This window comes from Camelus ferus, chromosome 20 (assembly GCF_009834535.1).
Source record: "Camelus ferus isolate YT-003-E chromosome 20, BCGSAC_Cfer_1.0, whole genome shotgun sequence".
NCBI lineage: Eukaryota > Metazoa > Chordata > Mammalia > Artiodactyla > Camelidae > Camelus > Camelus ferus.
Window position 1 is genome coordinate 30,942,165 of NC_045715.1, and position 25,301 is coordinate 30,967,465.

At 45.4% G+C, this 25,301-nt stretch overlaps 1 protein-coding gene across 4 annotated transcripts in view; it reads left to right on the forward strand.

The window, feature by feature from the left end:
* Positions 1–25,301, forward strand: part of RUNX2 (RUNX family transcription factor 2) — a 222,535-nt gene that overhangs the window by 183,919 nt on the left and 13,315 nt on the right. For 2 of the 4 annotated variants that reach the window (XM_032463184.1, XM_032463185.1), the window contains one exon: positions 18,779–22,591. The exons of 1 other annotated variant lie outside the window; for it this stretch is intronic. In XM_032463184.1, the coding sequence (XP_032319075.1) occupies positions 18,779–19,257 (479 nt within the window). In that variant the 3' untranslated portion in view covers positions 19,258–22,591. Of the gene's footprint in view, positions 1–17,128; positions 17,195–18,778; positions 22,592–25,301 lie in introns of those variants that run through there. One more of the 4 variants, XM_032463183.1, reaches the window with a different exon arrangement.

A 25,301-nucleotide genomic window follows, 5' to 3' on the forward strand; every position in this document is an offset into this window, starting at 1 on the left:
TTATAAGCTAAAGATTACTAAAACAAAAGAGCAGCTGAATTGTTAATAACAGAATAAATGAGATTCGAGGACCAGACTTTCTGTAGTAAAGAAATTAGATATATTTGGAGAAAACATGATTAGAATTACAACAAAGTTCCTTTTAGTGAAACATTGCTATTATGTTTTATGACCACATGACAAAAATCTTCATTAACATGGTAATGAATAAGACAAAAGTTCAGGGAGCGTTTTCTACTAGGGTATGGCGTGGTGATTAAACAGTCTTTGGAGCCAGATTCCCTAGGTTTAAATCCAGGCCTCTTTACTCACTAGCTGTGTGATCTTGGGGATATTACTTAGCTTGTCTATACCACAGTTTCTTCATCTGTAAAATGGGCTAATGATAGTATAATAACAATAATGATAATGATAATGATAATAATAATAATAATACCACCAACCTCAAAAGGTTGTAATGAGGACTAAAGGATAGTTAATATACATAAAGGCCTTAGAATAATGCCTGGCACTCAATAAATGTTAGCTATTACTGGGAAAGGGAAAATAAGAAAGGATTATCTAAGGATATGTGCTGTGGAAAAGGTAAAATAGGGTGATGTGAGGAGGAAGAAACATTTAAACTGAGATCCGGAGAACAAGGAGGAGGTAGCCTGGGGAAGATGACCGCAGGCAGTGGGGAAAGCCGTGCAAGGGCCCTGAGTTGGGAAGAGGAGTGTCTGGGGCAGGAGCGTGTAGAAGACGAGATAAAGTCGGCAAGACGGGCTCCCCAGCTCACGTGGGGCCTCGGCTGCTCAGGATTAGAAGTTGGGATATTTGCTGGCCCCTGCAGTGATAAGCCACCGGCAGATTTTAAGCAAGGTGATGATATAAACAGATCTCTATCTCCCGGTGGTCACTCTGGCTTTTGGGACAGAACGTGCAGGAGGAGAGTGTGGCGAGAGTGTGGCGGGGAGCAGTGTCGCCAGGGTGAGAAGATGGTGGCAGGGCTTACCTGGAAGGGGCAGGGAGGAGACAATGGATTGGAAGCGGGTGTTTGCCTGCATCATCAAAGTGTTTTAGCAATGCTTTCCCCCAGTCCGTAGTTTACTTTAAAAGGAATAATACTGCATCTTATAAAATCTTAGTTAATGTTTAGACACTGTTCACACGCCCCACAGTGAAGCGGTATTTCAGGAATTGCTTGATTTATTGGGTGAATACAGAACCACCCACCTGGAAAATTCAGGCCAGAAGTCCATTTGGAGAGCTGAAATGTTTGGGTTGGTTGTTTTCATTGACACATTAATCTGATTATTTCCAGTAGCGCTCCTTCCTAGGCGTGGGGCAAACTCAGATGGCCATGCAGTGAGGACAATGCTGACATTCATTTGGGGGGCCGGCCAGCGTGGTGTGTTCTCCTCCTGAAACATAGGTAGTGCATGCTCGAATGTTTCACGGCCTGGATATACTCCTTGTAGGGTGGAACAAAGTGCTACACGGGTGCTGTAAGATGATCACGCTCGGAAAAGTGAGGCAACCAGTGAAGTGGGGAGACCCCTGGGTTGGGGCAGGGGGCCCTTACATCAGTCTCGCAAGCCGACCTCCTGCATTTGAGCTGAGGGGAGCCAGGCGAGACCCCAGCACTTGTCCTCCCTGGGAATGGAGTCAACATCCGGGCAGCTGCTGCCCAGAGGACTGGGAAATCTGCACACGTCTTAAACTGGTAAGGACTTGAGTTGATCAAGGATGAGGGACTTGTTCTAAGCAGAATCTTATGAGCACAAACGAAAGGTAAAGGCGGAAGCTTCTACTCGGTGAGACTCTTAGTGTAACAGTTGTAGTCAGTGTTCACTCCTGTCTCAGATCCTTTAACCGGGCCTTAAAGAGAGATTCTTCCCCCCATCCCCACCCCCAAACCTTCCACTGTGGTTCTAGAAATGAGCTTCCCAATCTTATGAAGACGGGAGCACTTCGTGCATTTCCTGTTTGAAAAGTAACAAATGTCCTGCTCCCTGTGGACGCCAGTGTCCTTCCCGCAGCGCCAGGGCGCAGGGGGACGCGTACTGAAAACTGTGACCACCGTTTGTTAGCTTGTTTTAAAGGAAAGAAGAAGAACAGCAAAATCAGAGTCTGGGGAGTACATTTCTCAGTGACCTAATCTACTTAAAATTTATTTGATGGATTTATATTGACTTTGGGAAGCTCAAAGGACCCAAAATAAGATACAATTCAAAGAGCATCAACATCTCATGGGATGAGACATCTAGAATGAGTCCAGCGGCTCTGACAACTTCATGGATTGGAATTCTGGATATTAGGTTGGCTGTTTCTTTGGCTGTGGAAGCTCGTTGTTAACCTTTCTCTCTGGCTTGGTCGTTTAGAACGTAACAGGAAGGGAGAATTGCAGCCAAAAAGATTCAGTGTAAGGAGGAGGCAAAGCCCCTGAAAAAAACAGTCACTTTTTAAAAGCAAGAGATCTTAAAGACAGTGTGCTCTAGAGGGAGGGGTGTTTTCTGCCCAGAAGCCAGGAGGTCTGCATCCTGACGGTCAGACTGCCTTCCTCTTCAGGCAAGGGGATCTTGATCAGACTCACGCCTCCCTTCAGTCTTAAGGCTTTGGTCCTGTTCTTTTCCCCTACAACTCTGCAGTATTGTGTTGAAAATCATCGCTAAAGTGGGTAAGAAGATGCCTTCCGAGGCCTCTATTTAAGGACTTTGGAGATGTGGGTGTTTCAGCCCCTGCACAGACCTTCGGAGCTAGAATTTGAAATGTCAGCTTGGGACTCGTGAAGCCACAGCTTGCGCCCCGGGTCCCCGCAGATGGGCTACACTGCATCACCCTGCTCTTTGTGCCACGTTCCCTGGTGCCTAAAAGAGAAAAACTATTTCACCAAAGTGAACCCCACCCAAGGGACTTCCTGCTAACATTTTAATGAAAAGGTTACATTTCAAATTGCAAATAACAGAACTTCTAGTTAAAAGTTGGAAAGGAATCTTTCTGACAGTTTGTAAAAATCAAATAAGCAAGTACCATTCTGGATGATGTAGAAGGCAAACTGGAGCCACTCACATTGAGGTAAAACTCTTCAGTGCCCGGAAAATGTGGCAAGTATGCTCTAACAGATAGAACAGACAGGCAAATGAGCATTGAGGGAAACAGAGAAAGAAGAAGGAAATTTGTACAGATACCACCTGCGGGTTGGGATTGTGGATCCTGGCAGCGTCACACTGGGTGGCACGAGATCCAGGGCCCAGTGCAGTTCGATGACCAGTGGCCTCCAGCAGCCCGTGCGGCTCGGGCTAGGAGGATGCTGGCCTGCAGACTGGGTTGGCGAGGAGAGATGGGGACTCGGGCAGGTGCCCTGGAACACGTGAAGAAGAACTGAAGACACTACCAGGAAGGCGGGAGCATCCTTGCGAGGGGAGGCTTGAACTCTTCTGCTGCACTAATTCAGCAACTCCAGGGAGTGAGGAAACCGAAAGGACCTGGACAGTCATATCAGCGGTAACAGTGGCTTTTCTAATGGCAGAAGTCACGTAAAGCTTACAGACAGCACCTTGTTAGAACAAGTTAGGTGCAGGGGAAAACGGGAAGGATTTCAGCAACTAAGTCCAAAGGTGATAGTAAAAGTAAGTGCATAAAATACTTAGCATTAATAACTGTAATGATATTTAGATAGTGTTTTAAATAGAAGAGATGCTCACAGACATTCTCATTTAATCTCACAGCAGTTTATCGGAATATAGATGTTATTATCAGTTATCCCTGTTTTGCCAGTAGGAATTAGAGCTCAAGAATGTTCAGAGACTTGACTTCTAGGTCACATAGTGAAAGAGGGGGAAAGACTCACCCCCAAGTCTTTGGGCCCCAAGTGTGCTTTCCCCATGATGTGTTGTCATCGCAGTCTCCGTATGAGAACCAGACTTTGCGACAGAAGCCTGTTTGGTGCCGTCCTAAGAGGAATTTTTATCACATTGGCCTTGCCTGGTCACCCTCGGGGGACATAACACCAGTAATCCTTACTAAGCAGCCAGAGTTCGTGCTTGATACAGGTCGGAGAACCCAACTAAAATAAAATTTACCGGATTCCTACCAGAAACCACAGTGAAAATAATCCACCTCCTGATTTCGTAAATCTAAATTTTATTCTAGAGATTAAAAATGTACATATTAATGAAATCTGCAAACCTGAAAGTATACATGTTTATGTATGAGGGCAAGGAAATTTAAGCTATTTAAATTATGCTTAATAATATATCCTTGTCCTGCAAGAGTTGGAAAGGTGGATATAAATATTTATTTTTACTTCAGATAGTTCAGATCAAACCAGTTTACTTAAAGGATCTGGAACAAAGGAGAAAGAGAAATAGCTCATATCATATCCCTCATTGAGTGTAGGAGCCTAAAGCTAATTTTAACCCCTTTCACTGCTAAATTTAATGACAAAAATCTTTAAAAGCTAACAGTGTTCCCGTTTTCTTTCGGCCTCCTTGCAAACTGTTGTTAACAGTTACTTTTATTTTTTTATTTAGTGGAAGAATATTCTAAATTTTCTAATTGGCATTTTGTATCTAGAGAGAAAACCTGGGTATTTTTTGCACAGTGAATATACCTTGTTTTTAAAAACGGTAATAACTGTTTTTTAATGAATGGGCATCTTTCTTTAAAGGAACCATATTTCTAGTAGAATTTTAAAGCTACTTTAGAATTCCAACGTTATCTAATATGTAGTTGAATCAGAATTTTAGAGTTGGAGCCCATGGAGAGAGCTTGAGTCAAGGTCCGTCATTCTACGGACGAGGAACATGTGGGGACAGGGAGGGGAAGGGCTCAACAGCAATCACCCTGCCCGCTAGGGGCAGTGCTGGGCCAGAACCCACGCCCCCGACTGCGTGGTCCAAGGCTCTGTAATTGTATTCTCCTGCTGCATTTCCTGTAGGCCACTGGCATTTTTTGGCTATTGCTGTACATGGCCGTTGTGATATGGAAATAAAAAGCTACATCTGAATTATCTCCTCCTCCTTTGCCCCTTTCCTCTTTTCACCCTCAAATTAAATCCTGCTGGAGAGACTGGGTAGACTTTGCCCCCCATTTGACAGCTCCATCACTCTTGACTGGCCATCATCAGCTGTGGACGCAGGGGAGAGGACTCGCTGGCCGGCTAAAGTAGGGCTCCAGTTTTGGGCAGGCAGAGAATGTCCACTGTTGGGAGGAGCTACCACTGGCTATTTATTGTGTTTTTGTGTGTCTCTCTCAAGGATACCGAGATGACTAGGCCCTCTCTCTCTTTTTTTTTTTTTTTTTTTTTGTCATCAAAACAAGTAGCTCCTCTCAGACACCTTAATACATAATTAGGTGTGTCTGTTTACACTTGGGAGTCAGCAGGCTTCATGTCCTGAAGAAATACAAGGTGTCTGGGAGCAGCCACAAACAGATGTTGAAATTGCCCATTTGCGGCGAGTTTATTACTATAGCACCGGGAATAAACACTGAGAAAGAAACCCCTCTGCAGGAGTGTGTGTGTGTGTGTGTGTGTGTGTGTATGTTGAGAGGGGAATGTTACCAAGCAGAGTAGAAAGTGAAAGGAGGTCCTATATATATATTTTTTTCTTTTGTCGATTTATTTAGTATTTGTTTATTTCCTACAGCAAGGAAAATCTCCCTATGTGACTGGCTATTGCTTAGCAATCTGCAGGGTTTGATTTCTGGTCAAGAAAAAAAAAACACCTTGAGAACAAGGTTCTATGTAACTAAGACACGTTTGTTTTTGTTTAAGTCACTCAGAAGAGAAATCATGTCTTGTCCATTGTTAGAAGAGAAGTTTCAAGCAAAGGAAAATTCTACATATGCTAAAATATACAAACAGCTCTTTGAAACTGATGCCAAATCAAACTCTAAAAGCAGGGATGTTTTTCTTGCAGAGGTTTTGAGTTAATTCTGTGTGCAGGGCTGGTGTGGAAACCTCTGACACTGTCGGAGGAACGAGCTACCGCAACACTGCGTTTGGATTCGGAAGTTACCTGAGAAACATTGTCTCAGGACAGTATGCAGACGCTTGTACATGCTTTTAGGCTAAATCCTAGCAACAAAGGAAAAGAAATTCTTTTCAAAGGGAGTCAGTTTTTCAGTTAAATTAAAGGTAGTAGGTTGCTTTCTAGACGTTATTGGATCTAAACCTCCACTGTGAGAAGGCACACTGGTCATTGCTTTTTTAAATATTCAGTTAGAATGATGCCTATTGTTAAAGAGATACTATCTTTCCCCCTGTCAGGACTTCTCTTAGGATGAAAAATTTTAGATGCTAATGAGACAAGTCTAGCTGGGGGGAAGGGACCCAGGATAGGAAACCCAACATTATTTTGGCTCTGCCCCTGATTGGCTGCATCCTTGAGACAGTGCATTCTTCCCTTGACGAAGCGTCCTCATCAGGTGGTACCTGTCAGTTGGGCCTTTTGTGATGGCAAAATCAGATGTATGTGAAAATAGACAACCTCAAAAGCAATGTCTACATTTGAGACATGATCTTTTAATTTAATTATTATTTTTGAGAGTCAGCATTGATGTGGACAGGAGGGTTCGCTTTGGGACTGACAAAACCAGAACACATTTTTGCTCTTAGGATTAGGGAGCAAACCCAGGGAACAGGGTGGACTGAGAGATGTGCCCCAAGACTGGTGGATGGGGCAGAGCTGTGGACATGGAACTCATGAGCGCAGGTAAACCACAGGTGCAGTGGGGCAGGAAGAGCAGCTGGCTGAAGAGGGACAGGCAGAAATCAGAAGGCACGCACACTCTGCAGTTAGAGACAAGGATCGAGGTTGAACCTGGCATCGCCATCCCTTTTTCCTCACACTGACATTTAAGTACCGTCCGAATGTCACTCTGAGAGGAGCTATAGTGGTTTTAAAGATAAGTAACACAGCGTCTGGTTCTCAGGGACGGGACAGGCTGGTAGCAGTGATGGGGGGATTGTGGGGCCTCTGACATGCATCCTACAAGAGAAACACGGATGAAGAACGCCGTGCGGGGAGGGGGGGCCGCTAGGGCCCAGAGCGAGAGCACGAGGAGAATCGTGGGAGCAGAGGGGGACTGTGAGGTAGACTTTAAATGCTGCTTAGACCTTGGAGGGACTCAGGTGGGGTGGGGGTGGGGATACTGAGGGCAGAGGGAGTAACAAAGCTGTATGGGAGGGGGGTGTGGACCACGGACAGGGCTCTGGTCCAGCTGGATCGTAGAGTTCAAGAAGAAGTAATGAGGGACAAGGCTGGAAGGGTAAGTCAGGACAGGATCGTTAACCCTAGCAGATGCTTGCGGTGTGCCTAATCCAGAGATCTGGAAATGTACACACGTGTGCGTATCAATAGCATGACCTGCAGCCCCAGACTGGGTAGGCAGTCGTGAACAGGGAAATCCTGAGACCGGGATTTCCAAGGTGGCCAAGACCAGGATTCAGGAACTCCTGCTGTCTGGGCAGAAGATACAGCACATACACACATGCACAAGTGGGTCTCAATTCTAAGGTTACCTTCCATCACAACCAGGAAGTCTCTTCTGTGGTCTTCCTGGGGCAGGCACCAATCCCAGGGCCGGGTCTGCAGGGAGCAGGTAAGTGGATGCATCTGACTGAAGAGGGAGGGGGGCAGAGATAAGGAAGGGTCCTGGCAGGACACAGTGGCGGCTAAAGCCTGTGGCTTTGACCCCTGATTCCCACAGTTGTGTGAGGCCTGGGATAGCTCTGGCCTGCAGTGCTGACTTGGAGAGACTGAGTGGCACTTCGGTCATCTGGTTCACATTCTGGGTCCTGGGGCACTGAGGGGGTTTGAGTCACGAGCACTAAGGTCCGGGATGGCCTCAGGGCGCTTGGACCACACTGGGGTGCTAAGCCTTGTGAGGGGAATTTTATTTGAAAAACTGTTCCCCGAGCTTGTCAGGTTTTGAGCTGTCCTACCTCGGAGGCAGCTGCTGTCTGGAGCCAACCCTCCCTTCCCTTGGGCCGTCCAGGGTCAGCGCTAGGCTTGATTACAGGGCTAGCCTGAGACTGGATCGGTGCTGGACTTGGAGGAGCAGACCAGGAGGGAGAATGGAGCTGGACCTGAAAACGGTGTTTGCGCACTTAGTGGATGGGGGAATGTGGTCTCTATGGTGATTATTTGCTCTCCTAGCCTCCTTTTCCCACTGCAACAGGTTTGTTTTTCTTTTTTTTTTTTACAGAGGAGTTTGGTTGGGCCTGGAGCTGGGTACGTGGCGTTAATTGGGAGTTTCAGGATTCTGTTTCTCAACCCATGTCTTTCCTAGCTCGGACCCAATCTTTTCAGTCTCCTTATTCTCTATTCAGATAATCCCGTAAGCAGGGACACCCTTTGGAGAAGGAGGTGTTTGCTATTTGCTGCGTCCTTTTGCCAGTTCTCACTTACCCAGTGAGAGAACCCAAGGAACATAAGATGTGATTTGCTTACGGTCAAAGTGTCAGTGGTAAAGACACCGTGAGAGTTACGGGCTGAGTCCACCCCTGCCTCCACCCCCCCAGACCCGCACGATAGTGCATCATTGCCCTCCAGGTAGGCATAGCAATTCGCCGTTAGAATTCGCGTGGAAATGACATTGAATCCCTCTGTACCGTGGAGGGGACTGACAGCTGAGCGCCCTGGGTCTGGGGCCATGTCCTGCACAGGCCACCATTTACTGGTCTGTAACCTTGAGGAACTCCCTTCGCTTCTTTGAGCTTCAGTTTGTCATCCGTAATGTGGGGTCAGTGACACTGTCTACCTCCCAGGGCTGGGGTGAGGACTTAATGCCGTTACATGAAGTAAGATCCTTTGTAGATGGGAGCCTTCGAATCTCAGGAGTTTGGCCGCCACTCTTTCCTCTTAGTAAGTCCTGTGACAGTGATACCATGGGGTACGGTGACTACGAAGTCACTTAGAGGATCCCTATGGTGGGAGCAGAGACTGGTCTGTTAAGCAACAGCCAGTGCTGGTTCCCAGCCCATCCCCAGGGCATTCCTAAATGGAGGGTTTAGGCTGCTGCCAGGCTGGAAAGAAGCACCCCAAGGGGCAGTGGGGACTCCAGGGCCCCTCCCCTGCTCTGCCCTCCACAATCTGTTGACGTAACCCAAAACAACCCCAACTCCCGCCTGGAAAGCACTTTTGCGTCTCTTGTTATATCTTAAAATTCATGTGAATTTTACTCCATCGTAGGCCTGTTTTGGTTTTAATATAAAAAACTGTTTTAACTTAACAAATATCAGTTAAATGTCCCTCTTAAAAAACCCTCCCCCACTTGTTCCCTTCTTGTATTTCATGCTTTCCTATCAGCTAGGCTTGAGTGTCTAATATATAACATCTCAACCAGTTCATAAATTTCTGCTTTTAATATAGCCTTTTAATATAGTTACCACTAGCACAGGCCACAGGAAAATACCAGGCCGTCCTTTCTGTATTCGGGCTTTTTGGAAAGATTTACTTAGGAACAATTTATCATTTAGTTGCAATTTTAAAAATAATCTTAATTGGCCACATATGTTATCAAACAAGAGCTGGTCTTCCAGCCTCTGCCTTCGGCCGTGTCGCCCCCAATCCCCGTGCGCATGCGCGCTGCGTACAGCCAGGATGTCAGAAAATTAATTATGCCACTAGAGGCAGATACCATCAGAGGAAAGCCTCCTCCTGATTTCAGATAAGATTACCGATATCGAAGCTGTTATTTTTAGGAGGGCAAGACTCTTGCTTTTAAACCTCCTTCCCTCTTTTTCCTAGTTTCCCCTCTCTCTCTTAATTGTGGCTCTGTGTTTTGGTAGCCATAAGTCATTAGTGGTTTTTAATTTCTCTGAAACTGAAATAAGGTCTGAAAGGGTGGATTTGTCCCTTTTTTCCTCCTTCTTTCCTCCTTTTTTTTTTTTCTTTTTCCTTCTGGCTAATCGGAGGAACGCAACCACATCTGAAGCCACTTGGCTCATTATGAATTTCATGGAAACTGATTCTCTGAAAGTGTTTCCATATGTGTGTTCCCAATATATCCCATCCTCTCTAAATGGGAGCACAGACGTGTGCATGGGCTGGAAATGGCTTCAGGATGTGACAGAGCAGTCATATGACTGCCGCGGCACCGTGGGTGGCCCCTGCTCAAAGACACGGTGTCCTGGGTGCTGGCCTCCTTCCTGCCGTGGATCTGGTTTCAAAGACTATCCACCCTTCCTCGCCTTTAAAAAGTTCTTAATCAAGGCCTAGCAAGATGATCTCTCATTTTTCCTCCGTTTCTCTCCCCACCCCCTCTTTGGTTTCTTCCTTCTCTCTTACCCTCTTTGGACGCGGGTGCACGCGCACACACACTGCCCATCTTCTACCTCCTCCCTCTGTCCCCTTCACCAAGAGGAAATATATTATTCCAACAGTATCCTCAAAATTTGGGTGGGTTTAAGGAATGGCTGAAGTTTCTGAAAATTGCCAGGTTGTGGGTTTTTTTTTTTTTCCTTTTCCTCTCTCTCTTTCCTTCAGCATAGCATACTTTCTTAGCCTTGGGATCAGCTGGTCTTTAAGAATTTGTGAGCGTGCAGTGGAAAAGTACAATTCATTACAACACGGAAAATAAATATTTATCCTGGACAGTTGAGGCACTTTCCTCTCTTTTGCAAAACTATGGAGTTTGCTAGCCTGACCTTTCATTATCTTCAAAAAATTGATTTCAGATTCTCATTTTGCTGGTTTCTTCTCCATCAGCATGATCTGTTGCATTTCTGCCACCTCGGGTATGTTTTTCCAACCATTATCTAATGAAATTAAAAGTAAAACTAATTTAGTGATAGAGACTTATCATTTTTAGTGTGAAGGGCCAAGTTCAGGGAAATTAAGAAAATTGATGTAAAATCTCTTAAAACCTCAGTGTGGAAAAATGCAAAGTAATATTCTGCACATAATCGAAAATAGATTTTTAGATAATGTTTACATAGCATTTCTACTTCTGTCAAGTTGCCTGATCGGGACTAGGCTAGTAATTCATCAGTTCATCGCACTTTTTGGAAGTACTCGTCTTTTGTCAGTACTGTGCTATGTACTAGGTAGGATCTGAAAGAGGGATACGTGGGTCTTATCCTTAATTTGCTTTCCCTTTAGTTGGAATATGAAAATATTTATCTAAAACCAATGACGGTACTTTAAAATGCATGGAGTGGTAAAATTTACATACGTAAACGTTCAAGATGTAGATGGGGAAGGAAAGATGATAAGAATTTGTAGCCCTGGGAAGTGCTTGTGTAATGGTGAGCTTTTAAGACAGTGCTTTCATCTCTGGGTCTGGCGGAGGGAAGAGAGGTGGCTGTGAGTCTGGGGACAGCCTGAGTGAAGCTGCAGTAAGGGTCTGAGTATGCGTCCCACCACGTTGAGGAGGGTTCATACTGGGGACATAGTGGGATGTGACCTTGGGAGAGTAAGACAGGGGACTCCGTGCCAATAGCCTCATTGTTCGCACCTTCTTCGCCGAGTTCAGTCATTCCTGGTGAAGCAAGGCTGTGACCTGTGCTGAGTCAAAGTGACACCCTCTGATCTCAAGGCTCTGCACCTGTGTGGCCTGAAAAGGTAGAAGATTTTCCCCTTCCTTGTGTCATTTTGGAGGACACAGATCTCAGGAACCTCAAGGCGGATGCTCTGCCTTTTCCAGCTGGCTCGCTGTCTGGGCAGCAGAGGTGGAGTAGAACCCACGGGCCTGGGGCGGGAGAACCGTTCTCATCTCGTGATGTCACGCAGGCCCACGTGTCTCAGCTGCCATTGCTTCCTCCATAAAGGTCATCCATAATTCTTTTTTTTTTTTTCATTCCACCTAATTTCTTCTTTTTTTAAAATAGACTTTATTTTTTTAGAGCAGTTTCAGGTTTACAGCAGAATTGAGCAGAAAATAGAGTTCCCACATAGCCCTCCCCACCCACACATATATACTTCCCTACCCTCAACATCTCTGATCACTGTGGCATATTTGGTACAATCGACAAGCCAACATGGGAACATTATTATCAGCTAAAGTCCATAGTTTACATTAGGGTTCACTCTTGATGTTGTACATTCTATGGGGTTTGACAAATGCATAATGACACTTAGCCACCACTATAGAATCATATACAATAATGTCATTGCCCTAAAAATCCCTTGTGCTCCATCTATTCATTCCTCCCTCCCTCCCTCTCCCCAAACCCCTGGAAACCACGATCTTTTTATTGTTTCTGTAGCTGTGCCTTTTCCAGAATGTCATTTGGTTGGAACCATACAGTTTGTAGCCTTTTCAGACTGGCTTCTTTCATTTAGTAATATGTCTTTTAAATTTCTTCTATGTCTTTCATGGCTTGATAGATTTTTTTTTAATTTAGTGCACATATATTTTTTAATTTACATATATGTACTGTTCATTGTTTCTAAGAATGTTTAGAGCTTTAGCTTTTTAAACTTACATTTAAAAAATTATTACTGAATTATAATCGGTTTATAATGTTGTTAGTTTCTGGTATACAGCAGAGTGATTCAGTTATACATACATACATATATATTCCTTTTCATATTATTTTTCTTTATAGGTTATTACAAGATATTGAATATAGTTCCCTGTGCTGTATAGTAGGACCTTGCTGTTTATCTATTTTATATGTAGTAGTTAGTATCTTCAAATCTCGAGCTCCTAGTTTGTCCCTCCACAACCCGCCTTCCCCCAATCCACAATTCTTGATGTCACAGACATACTGTCTCTATATACTGCCTAGGAATTCAGACAGGATGTGTCTTATCCTCTGTTACCTTTACTACCCATTCCCAGTAAGTGACGAGGCCTTAGTGGCAGTGGTCACCCTGGGATCCAGGGGCAGAGGGGTGCTAACTCACCTTCCCGCAGGCTGTGCATGTCTGGCCTGGCCCTCCTCCTCCTTCCTCCCTTCTCCCTGTGGGCCCCCGGTTTTAGATTTAACACACCGATACCAGCTCTGAGGATACTGGGAACAACACTGGTGGCAAAACAGAGGCATCCATTCACCAGTGGCAACTGCCATTTGTGGGCCCCTGTCTGAACCGTGAGGTCCAGTGATGTAGTGATGCTTGGGAAGAGCTCTGAACACCTTTTAAAGAGAGTTTTATCCGGTTTCATAGGTATAGAGTGGTATTTGGGTTACATTTTAGGTTTGCTGTCAGCATTGCTTACTGCTTATTATAGTATCTCTTTTCTTAATGTGTCAGAAATGTGCCAGGTACTGTGCAGAATTCCTGATCCCTGGACATTTACTTATTCGTTCATGTACTCGTCCATCCATCCAGACACTTAACATTAAAAAAAAAAAATTAGGCTCATACGATGTAGAAGGTTCTGAGGGATATGAGAGGAAAATAAGTCATGACCTTTACCATCCAAAGCTCACTTTATAGTTGGAGAGAACAGGCCAAGAAACAGCTAATAATTCAGGAAAGTAGCAGCTGAGGGGCCGAAAAGAGCGATCCAGAAAATAAATGCTGTTAGAACAGGAGTGAAACAGGAAATCGTGTAAGAGTCGGTTGGGAAAGGGGCAGCCAAAATGTTGTCAAAGGGGAAGAAGACTCTTAGTGGAGAGCAGCTCTGCGGAGGTCCCGCGTATTACGTCTTCCATTGGAAAGGAGGCCATGAGGGGGGTACTACAAAGTGCTTGGGTGTATCTGAGATGCATTGAAGCAACACCTCCCACCATTGAAGAGGCCTCAGCGAAGCTTTGCAGTTACTGCCTCATTGCTGAAAAGTGTGATGGCTTTTGGTTCAGTTACGTTTTTGCCCTTGTGTTGAAAAAAGACAAAGGACTCTGCCTTTGCCAGCCTGCGTTCCACCTGAACTAAGGCCCCCTTTCCTTTCCTCTGCCCCGACCTGCCCTCCTTGGCTGGGCTGTGTAAATTCCTCTGCTGAGACGGGGTGAAACAAGGTACACTGTTTCCCAGCTGACAGCCCCGAATGGCAAGTGCTCAGTCTCATTCTTTTCCAACTCCTTTAAAGATCTCCTTGCCCATTTTCAACCAACTGGTGTTTCTTGAGGGGCCACTAAGTGAGAAGATGCATATTAAAGTACTAGGTGAAGGCTGAGAGATGTCAAGAACCCTTGTTATTAAGCCCCGAAGAGGAGGGCAGACATGGATAGAGAGCTCACGGCCCTCCATGGCTCACTCTAGTGAGGAGTCAAGTGTGACCCAAGAGACTGGCATCAGACAGCGGGTGCGAAGGCACTAGAGGACTGCAGGCCACGACAGTCACAGACCAGAGCGTCTCTTTCGTTCTCCCTTATCTCGGTTTCGCCCCCTTCCACCACACTTTCCACCTGCTCTGAAGACCCAAGAAATCTGGCTGGGTAAAGCGAGGCTATTTCATTTCCTTTTTCCCGCGGGGCAAGAATTTTTTTTATTTTTAACATTGATTTTATTTTTAGTTGAGCTTCACGGGCATTTTATTAATATTCTTCCCCAGGTGTATTAGGTTATGGAAAACTGCTGCTGCTGCTGTTTCCATAGGCAAGGTTCTTGCAGCTCTTTTTCACCACAGCTCCACGCGTTTGCAAGCTATCTGACTGTGGCTGGGGGTGCAGGGAGTGGTTCTGGAATGAAATGCATCCAGAGAGAACCAGCAGGTCCTAAGGGAATCAAGCCCTTGACCTTGGTCTCATTCACATTATGCCATGATCAACTGAACTAATTGCTCACTGATTAGCAGATTAGACCAGCAAGACTCGGAAAGAGTTTTTAAATAGTGTCTCAAGGACAGTAGCCCTCAGTGGGGCTGCACACGTGGGCACCAGAAGAGCCTACTTAAATAGGCAAATTTATTTCGGCAAATAGACTTAAGACAACAAATACACATATATGTGTGTGTGACTGTGTCAACCAAATTCCTTAGGGGTAACTAAGATTGCAGAGAGGTCAGAAATCACAGCAGTCTTACCGACTTGTGACTCTGCCTCTCTGGGGCTGCTTGATTTTGTAGAGTAAATGCCTCCTCTTCTCAGTTTAGTTTTTCTGTCAGCAGGTTAGATTAGGATTAACTAAATAGTAAATGAGGGGTTTGGATTTTTTTTCATCAGAGTACCCCAACCAGCAGAGGGTAAATGGGTACCTTAGGGGATCGGGGGGGGGGGGCGTAGTCTAAAGCTTCACAAGTGCAAAATTTTGTTGAGGTCATTTTTTTTTAATTTGTTTGTCTAAAAATTCACCTAAGTGTTCTGAAGCTTCATGAATGCAAAATTCTGTCACAGTCATTTTTTTGTTTGTCTGGAAATTCACCCTGGTGTTAGCATTCTCCTCCATGTCATATCCATGTTTACTGTATGGCGTACCCTTGTCTCCATATTGAGTAGAACCAGCCTACTGGGAAGATGCACCGTGTTTGTCTTGGGCTTCAAGTAACTCCTGGTGGCACTGGCTTTATTTAATCTGTGGGCTGTAGCCGGGAGTTTTAAACCGGCTCTGAGGCTACCAAGCAGATCGCCCAGGCAGTTACTGAGTTTTGCATTTATAAAGTTAGATTGGGGTAGGAGCACTTTTAGAACTCTCCAGGCTTTCATCTTGATCCTTTTAATAAGTAGAGGTTACATTTTCTTTACTTTAGTCGCTACAATATCTAGGTCTTGGTTTTTCACTTTTATAGTTGTCTGTAATGTGGTTAGTGACCCAAGTATGAATAGTTTAAAACATAAGGTCAAAATAACCCAAGGAGGTGGTCTGAAAGAAAACCCAAGTTCATGTACAAAACAGATTAGGAATACGGATACAACCATACTCAATGAAGGAAAATTTAATACATCATTTGCTTCTGTAATAATCATTATAAATAACTGAAGATTAGGGAGGTTTTTTGCTTTTAGTTTAGGATTCCTTCCTTCTCCCCATCACCGATTATTATATGAGATCTCATGTGATACTGCAGCAAGCCGTGAAAATTTTTTCCTGCAGAACACATTGCAGTATGTTTCAGAAAAATTTCTTAGTAACACAAAAATGACTAAACAAGTTCCAGAAAATTTTATTTTTTGTGAGTTATAAAAATTAGTATATAAATCCCTTTCAAGCCCACATTGGCTCTCTTTGCAATCCTTAAGACATGACAGTCTCAAATGACTAGAAGCCCTTGGTCAAAATTCTGTAAACCTAGCAGAAATTTGTTGCATTGTTTTCTATAAACCACAACCAGAGCTCATGAATTCAAGAATGAATGTCAGTTTGCATTAGCTGGCATCTATAAACCAAAAAGGTACAGTGAGCCTGACATGTGACGGATAATAAAAACATCAGCCAAATGTAGCAGGTAAAATAGAGAAGTTGGGGCGGGCGGGGGGTGGAGAGATAAATTCAAAACCATATTGGAGTTTACTGGCAGGGTCCCACATAAAGGGTTTTAATGAGGCTTCTGCATCAAAAGAAGGGAAACCACATGGAATTTTAATTATGACTACAGTATATTTTAAGTATATGTACTTACGAGAAGCATATTATACCAGGAGCAGCATTTTTCACCTTGACAAGTCTATCTGTGTGAGCTCTGTGCTCCTGGGGGGTGGGGGAGGGAACGCTGGGGTTTTAAGTGTGACTTCTTTCCCTTTGAAATTGCTCACATCATTCTGCTTTCTCTCGCTAGCTGAGCCTTGACCCTCATGCGTACCGAAGTGGCCTGCCCATAACTGTTAGCTCTGCTGACTCCTGTTCACCTAGACGGGCTGGCCGGGAAAGGCTGTGGTCTCCGCCCAGTGTGGGTACTGTGTAAGGCGCTGAGAAGCCCGGGGCGGGCTTGTGAGCCGATCATAATCACCACTCTACCTTTTTACCCTTGAGTGTTTCAGAATCTCATACTCGGGGAAGCACTAGGGAGAGGCCAGTGGAGGCTGGAAGAATTTATCTAGAGCAGAGAGTCACTGCCCAGACAGGGCTAGTTTTGGTTTGTCATCTTGAAAGTGTTTGCTTCTGGTCTTAGAGGCTGCTCACCAGCTCTTTACCCTCTGCTTCTGGGCCTGTGGATTCCGGGAAGGTACTAACGCGGGGTGGGAACTTCGCTGCCCATCCCACCCCTCTGCTCCCACCTCCCCCAGGGCTGTTGCTTCTCCTTCTGTCTTGGAGTTCACGGTGATAGAACGTTAGAGCCGGAAGGGAACTTAGAGCTCATCCCCCTCATTTTGCAGATGATGACACTGCCACCTCTGACTTCTGCCTCTGGCCTTCCACTCTCAGTAAGAAGAGCCAGGCAGGTGAGACTTTTCACAATTGCTGGGCTGGGCTGGGTGGGGCTGTCTGACTGGGACTGTCCGATTTGTGAGAACAACTTGGGTTAACAGTATATTGCTTTCAAGTAGTCACTGTTTATGGTACATGCACATCCTGGCACTTACCGCGAGCATCTTACGAAGATGGCAGGCAGTGTGCATCTTAACAGAAAGGAACAACTCTCAATCAGCACCTTGAAAGACAAGTATTAGGATGATTTCTTTCATCAGTACTGTAGTATCCAAGAACGAGGGCGAAATAAAAATGAGGCTGCAGGAGTACCCGCTCACTGAGGCCCTCACGAGTTACTGAGTGCTCCCCCTTACAGATGCAAGCTGTAGGAGGGGCACACACATGAGAGCCGCAGAACTGGACGGTTTCAGCTGTGAACAATATCCTGAGGACACTGGGGTTATAAAAGGGCTTGCCACAGCCCCGTCAGTTTTAGAAAATCATAACCCAATCTTTAAAGATCACAGCTCTTCAGTTTTTTGGCATTTCAGGAAACGAATTTCCACATGAAGCGGTTTATAAGTGTGGTTTCATAAGTGAAGCACCAGAAATGCATAGGAAGGAGGCATTTAGAAGTTAAAGGATTTTACATTTTAGGGGAAACCCGGATTTGCTTCCAGGTTCTCAGTTCAAATTGGCCTGAAGCTAATGCTGTAGGATGTGGTCCAGGGGCCTGGCAGATGGGTGGTGAGGTGACCTCTTTTATCTCCTCTCCCAGTGAGCCTTTCCCCAAAGCTGCTGTTGGCACCTGGCCTTGATCAGGTCCTCCATCTCCCGTTAAGACTCGAAACGCAGTGATTCCTAGGTGCTGAGCCTTCTTCCCCCTCCCCACCCACTTTCAAATCCTACGATTTAGGTCATGTAGACCCTCGGGACAATTTCTTAGGGCCAGACTCTCCCTATATGCCTCCATAAGGAAGATAGTTCCAGAATACTTTGAAGTCTGGTTTGATTTGTTTCAAAATCTGTTACTAATATGAAGAATAAAACAGGATTTTACATTGAGAGTTGAGACGGGATAGGCCCATGTTAGGGTCTCTTTTTGAAGTTCTTTCATTGATGAAGGGGCCCTGCTAAGTGTACTAATAACAAAACTGATCATTTTGGAGTTTCTTTATATTGAATTGAGAAAAAGAAACATATCCGACTTAGTAAAAATGTCACTTTCAAATATCTGAGGTGTAACGAGAAACAAAGAGAGAAACATAAAAATCAGTGAGGGTTCAATCTTAAAGTGTGGTGAGTGAATCTGTCTGATCCGAGTGTTGGGTTGGTTTGCACACATGACCTAGCACGTATTTGGGTTTTTAAAGCCCTTTGGGGTTCTCTGAGGGGTGAGGAACTTGAGGATAAATGCTGCTAAGACTGTCAAGTGAAGAAAAAAAACAAAAAGACTGTGTAGTGACCGGTGCATTTGAAAGTCTGTCTGTGGCTTGCTGTTCCTTTCTGGGGAAGCTTAAGTTTTCTTTCTTTATTTTTTTTCTTGAAAAAAATTTCTATCATATTTTAATTGATATTTACAGATTTTTCCCCCCATCTTCTGTTGTAATTTTTAGGTGCTTCAGAACTGGGCCCTTTTTCAGACCCCAGGCAGTTCCCAAGCATTTCATCCCTCACTGAGAGCCGCTTCTCCAATCCACGAATGCACTATCCAGCCACCTTTACTTACACCCCGCCAGTCACCTCAGGCATGTCCCTCGGTATGTCCGCCACCACCCACTACCACACCTACCTGCCACCACCCTACCCCGGCTCTTCCCAAAGCCAGAGCGGACCCTTCCAGACCAGCAGCACACCATATCTCTACTATGGCACTTCGTCAGGATCCTATCAGTTCCCCATGGTGCCCGGGGGAGACCGGTCTCCTTCCAGAATGCTACCGCCATGCACCACCACCTCGAATGGCAGCACGCTATTAAACCCCAATTTGCCTAACCAGAATGATGGCGTTGACGCTGACGGAAGCCACAGCAGTTCCCCAACCGTTCTGAATTCTAGTGGCAGAATGGATGAATCTGTTTGGCGACCCTATTGAAATTTCCTCAGCAGTGGCCCAGCGGTCTCTGGGAGCCACGTCCCAAACGTGTCGACATATACATATATAGAGAGAGTGCTTATATATGTATATCAACTAGCTATCTACAAAGTGCCTATTTTTTAGAAGTTTTTTTGTTTTGTTTTGTTTTGTTTTTTTGCATTCACTCACTCTGTCACCATCTTGTGACCCTCAGAGGGTAGATATTGAGAAGCAAAAGGCCCAAGAGAGACAATCCTAATCAGGCTTCAGATCGTTTTCTCTCTAAAATGTACTTTTACGAACAAACCAAGGAGAGAGGTGTTTTCGCTGCCGTTGTCGCTTGTTCGGTCTGTTATCCTAAGTAACCTGTTGGTGCGCCAGTTCAGAGTGGTGGACTCCAGGTCCAGGAGGAAGAGGAGCCCAGCGCTCCCTCCCTGTGCTCTGAAACCACCCGCGCTCATGGCGGCCGGTGGCCACGGTGCGTGGACACGTGCCCTCCGCAGACCCGCTTCCAAAGCCAGCCGAGGTGCACGTGAAGGGAAGAGGGGCAGGACGGGGGCTCCCACGCCCCTGCCATCCCTCTGCAGCAGCTGTTCCAAACTTCCCCTTCCCCCTTCTCTGCAAGTATTCATTTGAACTGTTTGGTTCAGTTGGTTTTTAATTTTTTCCCCCCTCCTTTAAGAAAGTGACTTCAAAAATACTGACCAGGATAGATTATTTTATTTTACTTTTTTATACTTTTTCCCCCCTCTTCCCATTTAACCAAAAAAGAAATCCCATCCCAAAACCACACCCCAACACCCCAACTCTGCCCCTGCTTCTTTTATGCAAAACTGAAAATGGCAATGCCTTATTATAGCCATAATGGTATAGATAGTGTTTGTGTTTGGCTGTGTGTTATTTGTCTTCTTTTTTTTTTTAAATTATGAATATGTGTAAAATCTGAGGTAACTTGCTAACGTGAATAGTCATATAACTTTAAAGATATATTTATAATTATTTAATGACATTTGGACCCTTGAAACATTTCTTAGTGTATTGAGATGTTGACTTCGGTCTCTAAAAGTGCTCTTTATTAAATAACAAATTTCTTCAGTGGGCTAGAGCCATATCTGAAATATTGCTAAGCAATTTCAGTTCATCCAGGCACAATGTGATGTTTTAAAAATACTTCCATCTCCAAATATTTTAGATGTAGCTTGTTTTTGTGATGTATGAAGGAAATGTTTTGTTCTTAGTTCTTTCAGATCTTTCATTGCCTCTAACACAGCTTTGCCTTTTAAAAAGCAATAATTCGAGATTAAAAAAAAAAACTCTCAGTCCTTTATCACTTACGTTGCCCTTCATCAGCATGAAATGCTGGAGCGATGTGGTTTCCTAATTTCTTTGAAATAATGATGACTCTTGTCGTGTTAAGACAGACAAGCACAAGAGAATCACTGAACTGCAGAAAAATGTTCTGTGGTTTCATAGTTAAAGCAAAACTCTCAATTGCCAGGCCTCACAGTGAAGACACGATCAGCTTAAAGCCACACGTGTGGCCCAAGGATCCCTCGTGATACACGCAGTACAGGAAAGCAAAACTGCCCCCACCCGCCTTACCAGTTAAGACAGGGGAACCCAAATCTGCCTTTGCCTAGGCCCCACTGGCGGCTCTCCACCGAATTTGCATTTCAAGGAGCAGAATTAAGTCACTGCCTCCCAGGAGCGGGGTCAGCAGCAGGCAGCTGATCTAAGAGCACACAGGCGGTGGAAACCAGGTCCAGCTTCTGACATTCGCATTTCTCACGATGGAGGGCGAAGGGCAGGCCCGGCCGGTGGAGTCTGGCGTCGACTACTGTGTGTGAAGCCCTCCTGTCGGATGCACTTTGACCACTCCTGGCGGCCACGTGGCACATCCTCAGGCCCAGCCAGGACCACTCCACGACACCACCGGGCAAATCCTCACCCTCCTCCCCCGCAGGCCAGGGCCCCGGCATTTGAATTCTATGTCCCACCCTAAGCAGAACCTTCTAGGGATTTGCTTCCAGCCCCCAGAGGTCCCTGGCTCCCCGGTCATCCTCCAGGCCACTTCATAGGCCGCCAAGCATCTCCGGCCGGCTTTGCGGGACGTTGGACCTGTCCTCGCCTGGGAAAGCACCCTGACTCCTCCTAATAAAAATCGAGGGGAAAACCAAAGCAAACCAAAACACTTTGCCTTCTAAAGGTTGTATACCAAGTATGCTTCGATAAATAAGCCACTTTTTTATTAAGATGGAAGTAGTAATTGATACTATTTATTGTTTGTGTGTGGTAGCTTGAAGCACGCCACTGCCCATTTGTTTGTAAGTGTAAAATATGTGTGTTTCTTTCAGCAGCACTTAAAAAAGCCAGTGTCTGGTTACACATTTCAATCTTAATTAATTGACATAAAAATGTTACCGCCAGTGCCAGCTGTACCCTATTTAATTAAAAAAAGGTACTATATCTGTACTTTATTTTTAATGTTAAAAGGGCTTTTTTAAGTTTACAGGACACATACAAAGTGACTTAAGGGATGCTTTCGTGTTGAAATGTTATTATAGTGGCTGCAGGCAGCAACCCAGAAACACTTTAAAAGTTTTTTTTTTCCTTGGGAAAAATTCAAGCACTTCTTCCTTCTGCCCTCACTCCAACCACTCCAATGGGGTAATTTACATTTCTTAGATCAAATTCTGCCCTTTTTCAGCCTGGGGGTTAATTTTTTTCTTTTATCTTTTTTTTTTTTTTTTAAACTGAACCTTTAATTTGCACTGGGTCACAATGTATGATTTGTGATTTCAAGACCAAAGCAAAGCCTTACTGCTACTCTGGAACTAGCCAACACTCCACTTCCTTCAGGTTCAAATGGCATGGTTCTTGGTGTAGCACAAATGTCGCTGGAGTTTACAGCATGACCAGTACAGCCACTTTTCCCACCTGGCTTTAGCCTCTGTCAGAGTTCTGGAACCGGTACCACAGCTTTGGGTTTTTTTGTTTTTTTTTTTTTCCTGAAATGACGTCCAGCCTGGAACTGGGAGACTCAGCAGATCAGCTGTGGTTTGCTCTTCAGACCAGTTCTCCCCACCAGGGCCTTTTAAAAGTGAGCAGAGAAATCCCCACTGTCAGGGACCATCCAGTGCAAATTCCGAGGGGAGGAGACATGTGCGTGTGTGTTGGCTTATGGAGTTCCCTGCGTTCCCAGGAAAGGGACTGACTCAGAGTCTAGGTTAATACATGGAAACACAGAGCATGAGCGAAACCAATCATTCTGTCTGTGAATTCGAAAGAACAATCATAAATAAAATCAATAAAAGACGACACTTCCAAACTTTGAATTTGTTATTCTTAAAAAGATAACGCGTTTAAAAAAATACTTTCTCTGTGAGGTTTTTTTTTAGATGTTTGTTTACTTCATGTTTACAAATAACTGTTTGCTTTTTCATGCAGTACTTTGAAATATATCAGCCAAAACCATAACTTACAGTAATTTCTTAGGTATTCTGAATAAAATTCCAATTTTTTTGGATATGCTTTACCATTCTTAGATTTCTGTGGAACAAAAATATTTGTAGCATTGTGTGTAAATACAAGCTTTTCATTTTTATTTTTATTTTTCCATTTGCTGTTGCCCAAGATTTGCTTCCCATGCACATATTGTACAAATTCTGCTTTGTGCCACAGGTCATGATTGTGGATGAGTTTACTCGTAACTTCAAAGGGACTATTTGTATTGTATGTTGCAACTGTAAATTGAATTATTTGGCATTTTTTTCTCATGATTGTAATATTAATTTGAAGTTTGACTTTAATTTTCAATAAAATGGCTTTTTTTTTTTTTTTTTTTGGTTTTGTTATGTGTGTACACTGGGTCTTTTCTCATCGGCGATTTCTCCTCTAGTCTGACGCCTCCTCCTCCCTACACCTGGGCACTTATGGGTGGTAGGATTTGCCAGGGTTGGATGAGAGCAGGGATCCTATATTACTGGTGAGAGGAAAACTGTCTTGGGAAGCGCTGGGTTCTTGTTTGGTCCTGCCCCTAGAGAGAGGTGGGCGAAGAACCAAGCAGTGCACTCATTTCCTTATCAGCCTGTTGTCTGAAGGAAGGAGTGCCCGCCCCATCCTTGGGAAAGCCCCTGATTCCAACCACGGGACCAGTCAGGGTAGAAAGACAGCAGCCTGGATGGTTCCGTGATTCTCAGTCTCTGGGCCATGAACGGGGCCGGCAAGTGAACCCCCCGGCTGTAGTCCCAGGAGCCCAGGCAGCCCAGCCGTAGTGGGTAGTGTGTTTTCCTTCCCACATCTCTTTTGGGTTCTTAAAAAGAAAGTCAACCAAAGACAAGGATGAGTGAAAATGGACCTGGGCCTGGAGAGCTCAGCCTCAGAGAAATTCTGCTACTAGTGAGCTTCACTCTAGTTTGGAGTCTTTTTTCTGGGCCACTGTTTACTTTTGGTAAGTCCCTCCCCTGCCAGGAGGTGGAGGGCCCGGGGTAGAGTGGTTGCTTTCTTCATGTCCTGTGCTGTCCGTCCGCGCGGCTGTAGACGGGGGACCAGGGACCGCGGGGCCGGCGAGTACAGTCACTGGGCGGCCGCCCACATCCCGCAGGAGTTAGAGGCCGCCTTTCAGATCTACTCATTCTTACCCCTTTGGCACTGTTTTCTGAGCCGTCTTGGAAACTGCTAGTTTCTAAGACTGGGAGGCATCCTAAAAGCACTTGGGTGAGCTTAGGCCAGGGACCTTGTTTGCAACTCTTGGAGGGTGTATATTTATTTATCCTTTTAAATTAAACATTGGTGTGACTTTGGAAGGCATCGCACGGGAGGTGGGCACCGCGGCTTTCTTTGCCTCTCCAGCTTTGTCCAGCAGCAGCAAGGTGTGGGGCAGATCACTTTCCTCCTCTGAGTCTCAGTTTCTTGGTCTATGGAAAGGCACTGGACTGGCCCTTGGTACCAGTGACACTTCAGGCTGGATAATTCTTTGGTGTGAGTGTAGAGAGGGCTGCCCTGTGCCTCGTAGGATGTTTAACAGCATCCCTGGCTTCCGCTTGCTACGTGCTGGTAGCATCTGCCCAGTCGTGACCATGAAAAATGTCTCCAGACATTGCCAAATGTCCCCTGGAGGGCAAAATCCCCCGACTGAGAACCACTGGGCTCCAGGCTCTCTCTGACTTCCTAGGTCAGGCTTTCTGGCCAGAGCTGGTGCAAGAACCCATTGCTTGTTGACACAGGGCAGCCAGGCAGGAGACTGAGGGACCTCCCAGTGATGGATGCCCATCCGCCTCTCCCATCCCTTCACCTGACGGCACCTGGAGGTTTGCATGTGTCGTCAGGGAGGCTCCCGGCTCTCCCGTCTGCACTTCCTCCCTCCTCCTGCCTCGCGGGCCCTGCAGCCAGCGAGCAGCACAGCTGGAGGCTTGGGCGTGTGTATCATGGCTGCTTCTGTTTCTCACTGGAAACTGCAGGCGGGAGAAGAAAGCAGTGTCTCCAGTGTTTCTGACCTTTGTGCCTCCCCGCCCCCCAAATATTTAATCATCAGACATTTCTCGGAGAGTGGGTGTTTCCTGTTAACTCAGTCCCGGCCGAGACTGGCCCAATAAACACCTCGACTCTCCGCTGCAGAGTTTATTTGGCTGGGAAATGGGTATCGCCGTGTAAACAGGAAGCCCCCTGAAGTTATTATCTACAGATGCGGTTGAAGAGCCACATGTTTATATTTATGGGATTTGAGAACAGTCTGAAAAGGCAGGCGGGGAGGTAGAGGAGGCCCTTGTTCACAGCCGGGGGAGCAGGGCCCACTGATCTTCAGGAGCTGATTTTCAGATTTTTCATTCCCTCTGGAAACGGGTGAACGGTACTGACACGGCCCAGAGCCACGGGAGAGATGGTTGATGATGTAACCGCACCCGGATGATCAGGTTAACAGTAGGCAACCCGAGTTAAATCTCTGTCCCACTTATTTAAAGCCATTTTAGAGAGCAGTCCTAGGAAACAGGGTTTCTGTTTTTGTTTTTGTTTTGGCTGGGGTAGGGGGAGTTTATGATAAGACTGCCATCTTGTAGTCTCTT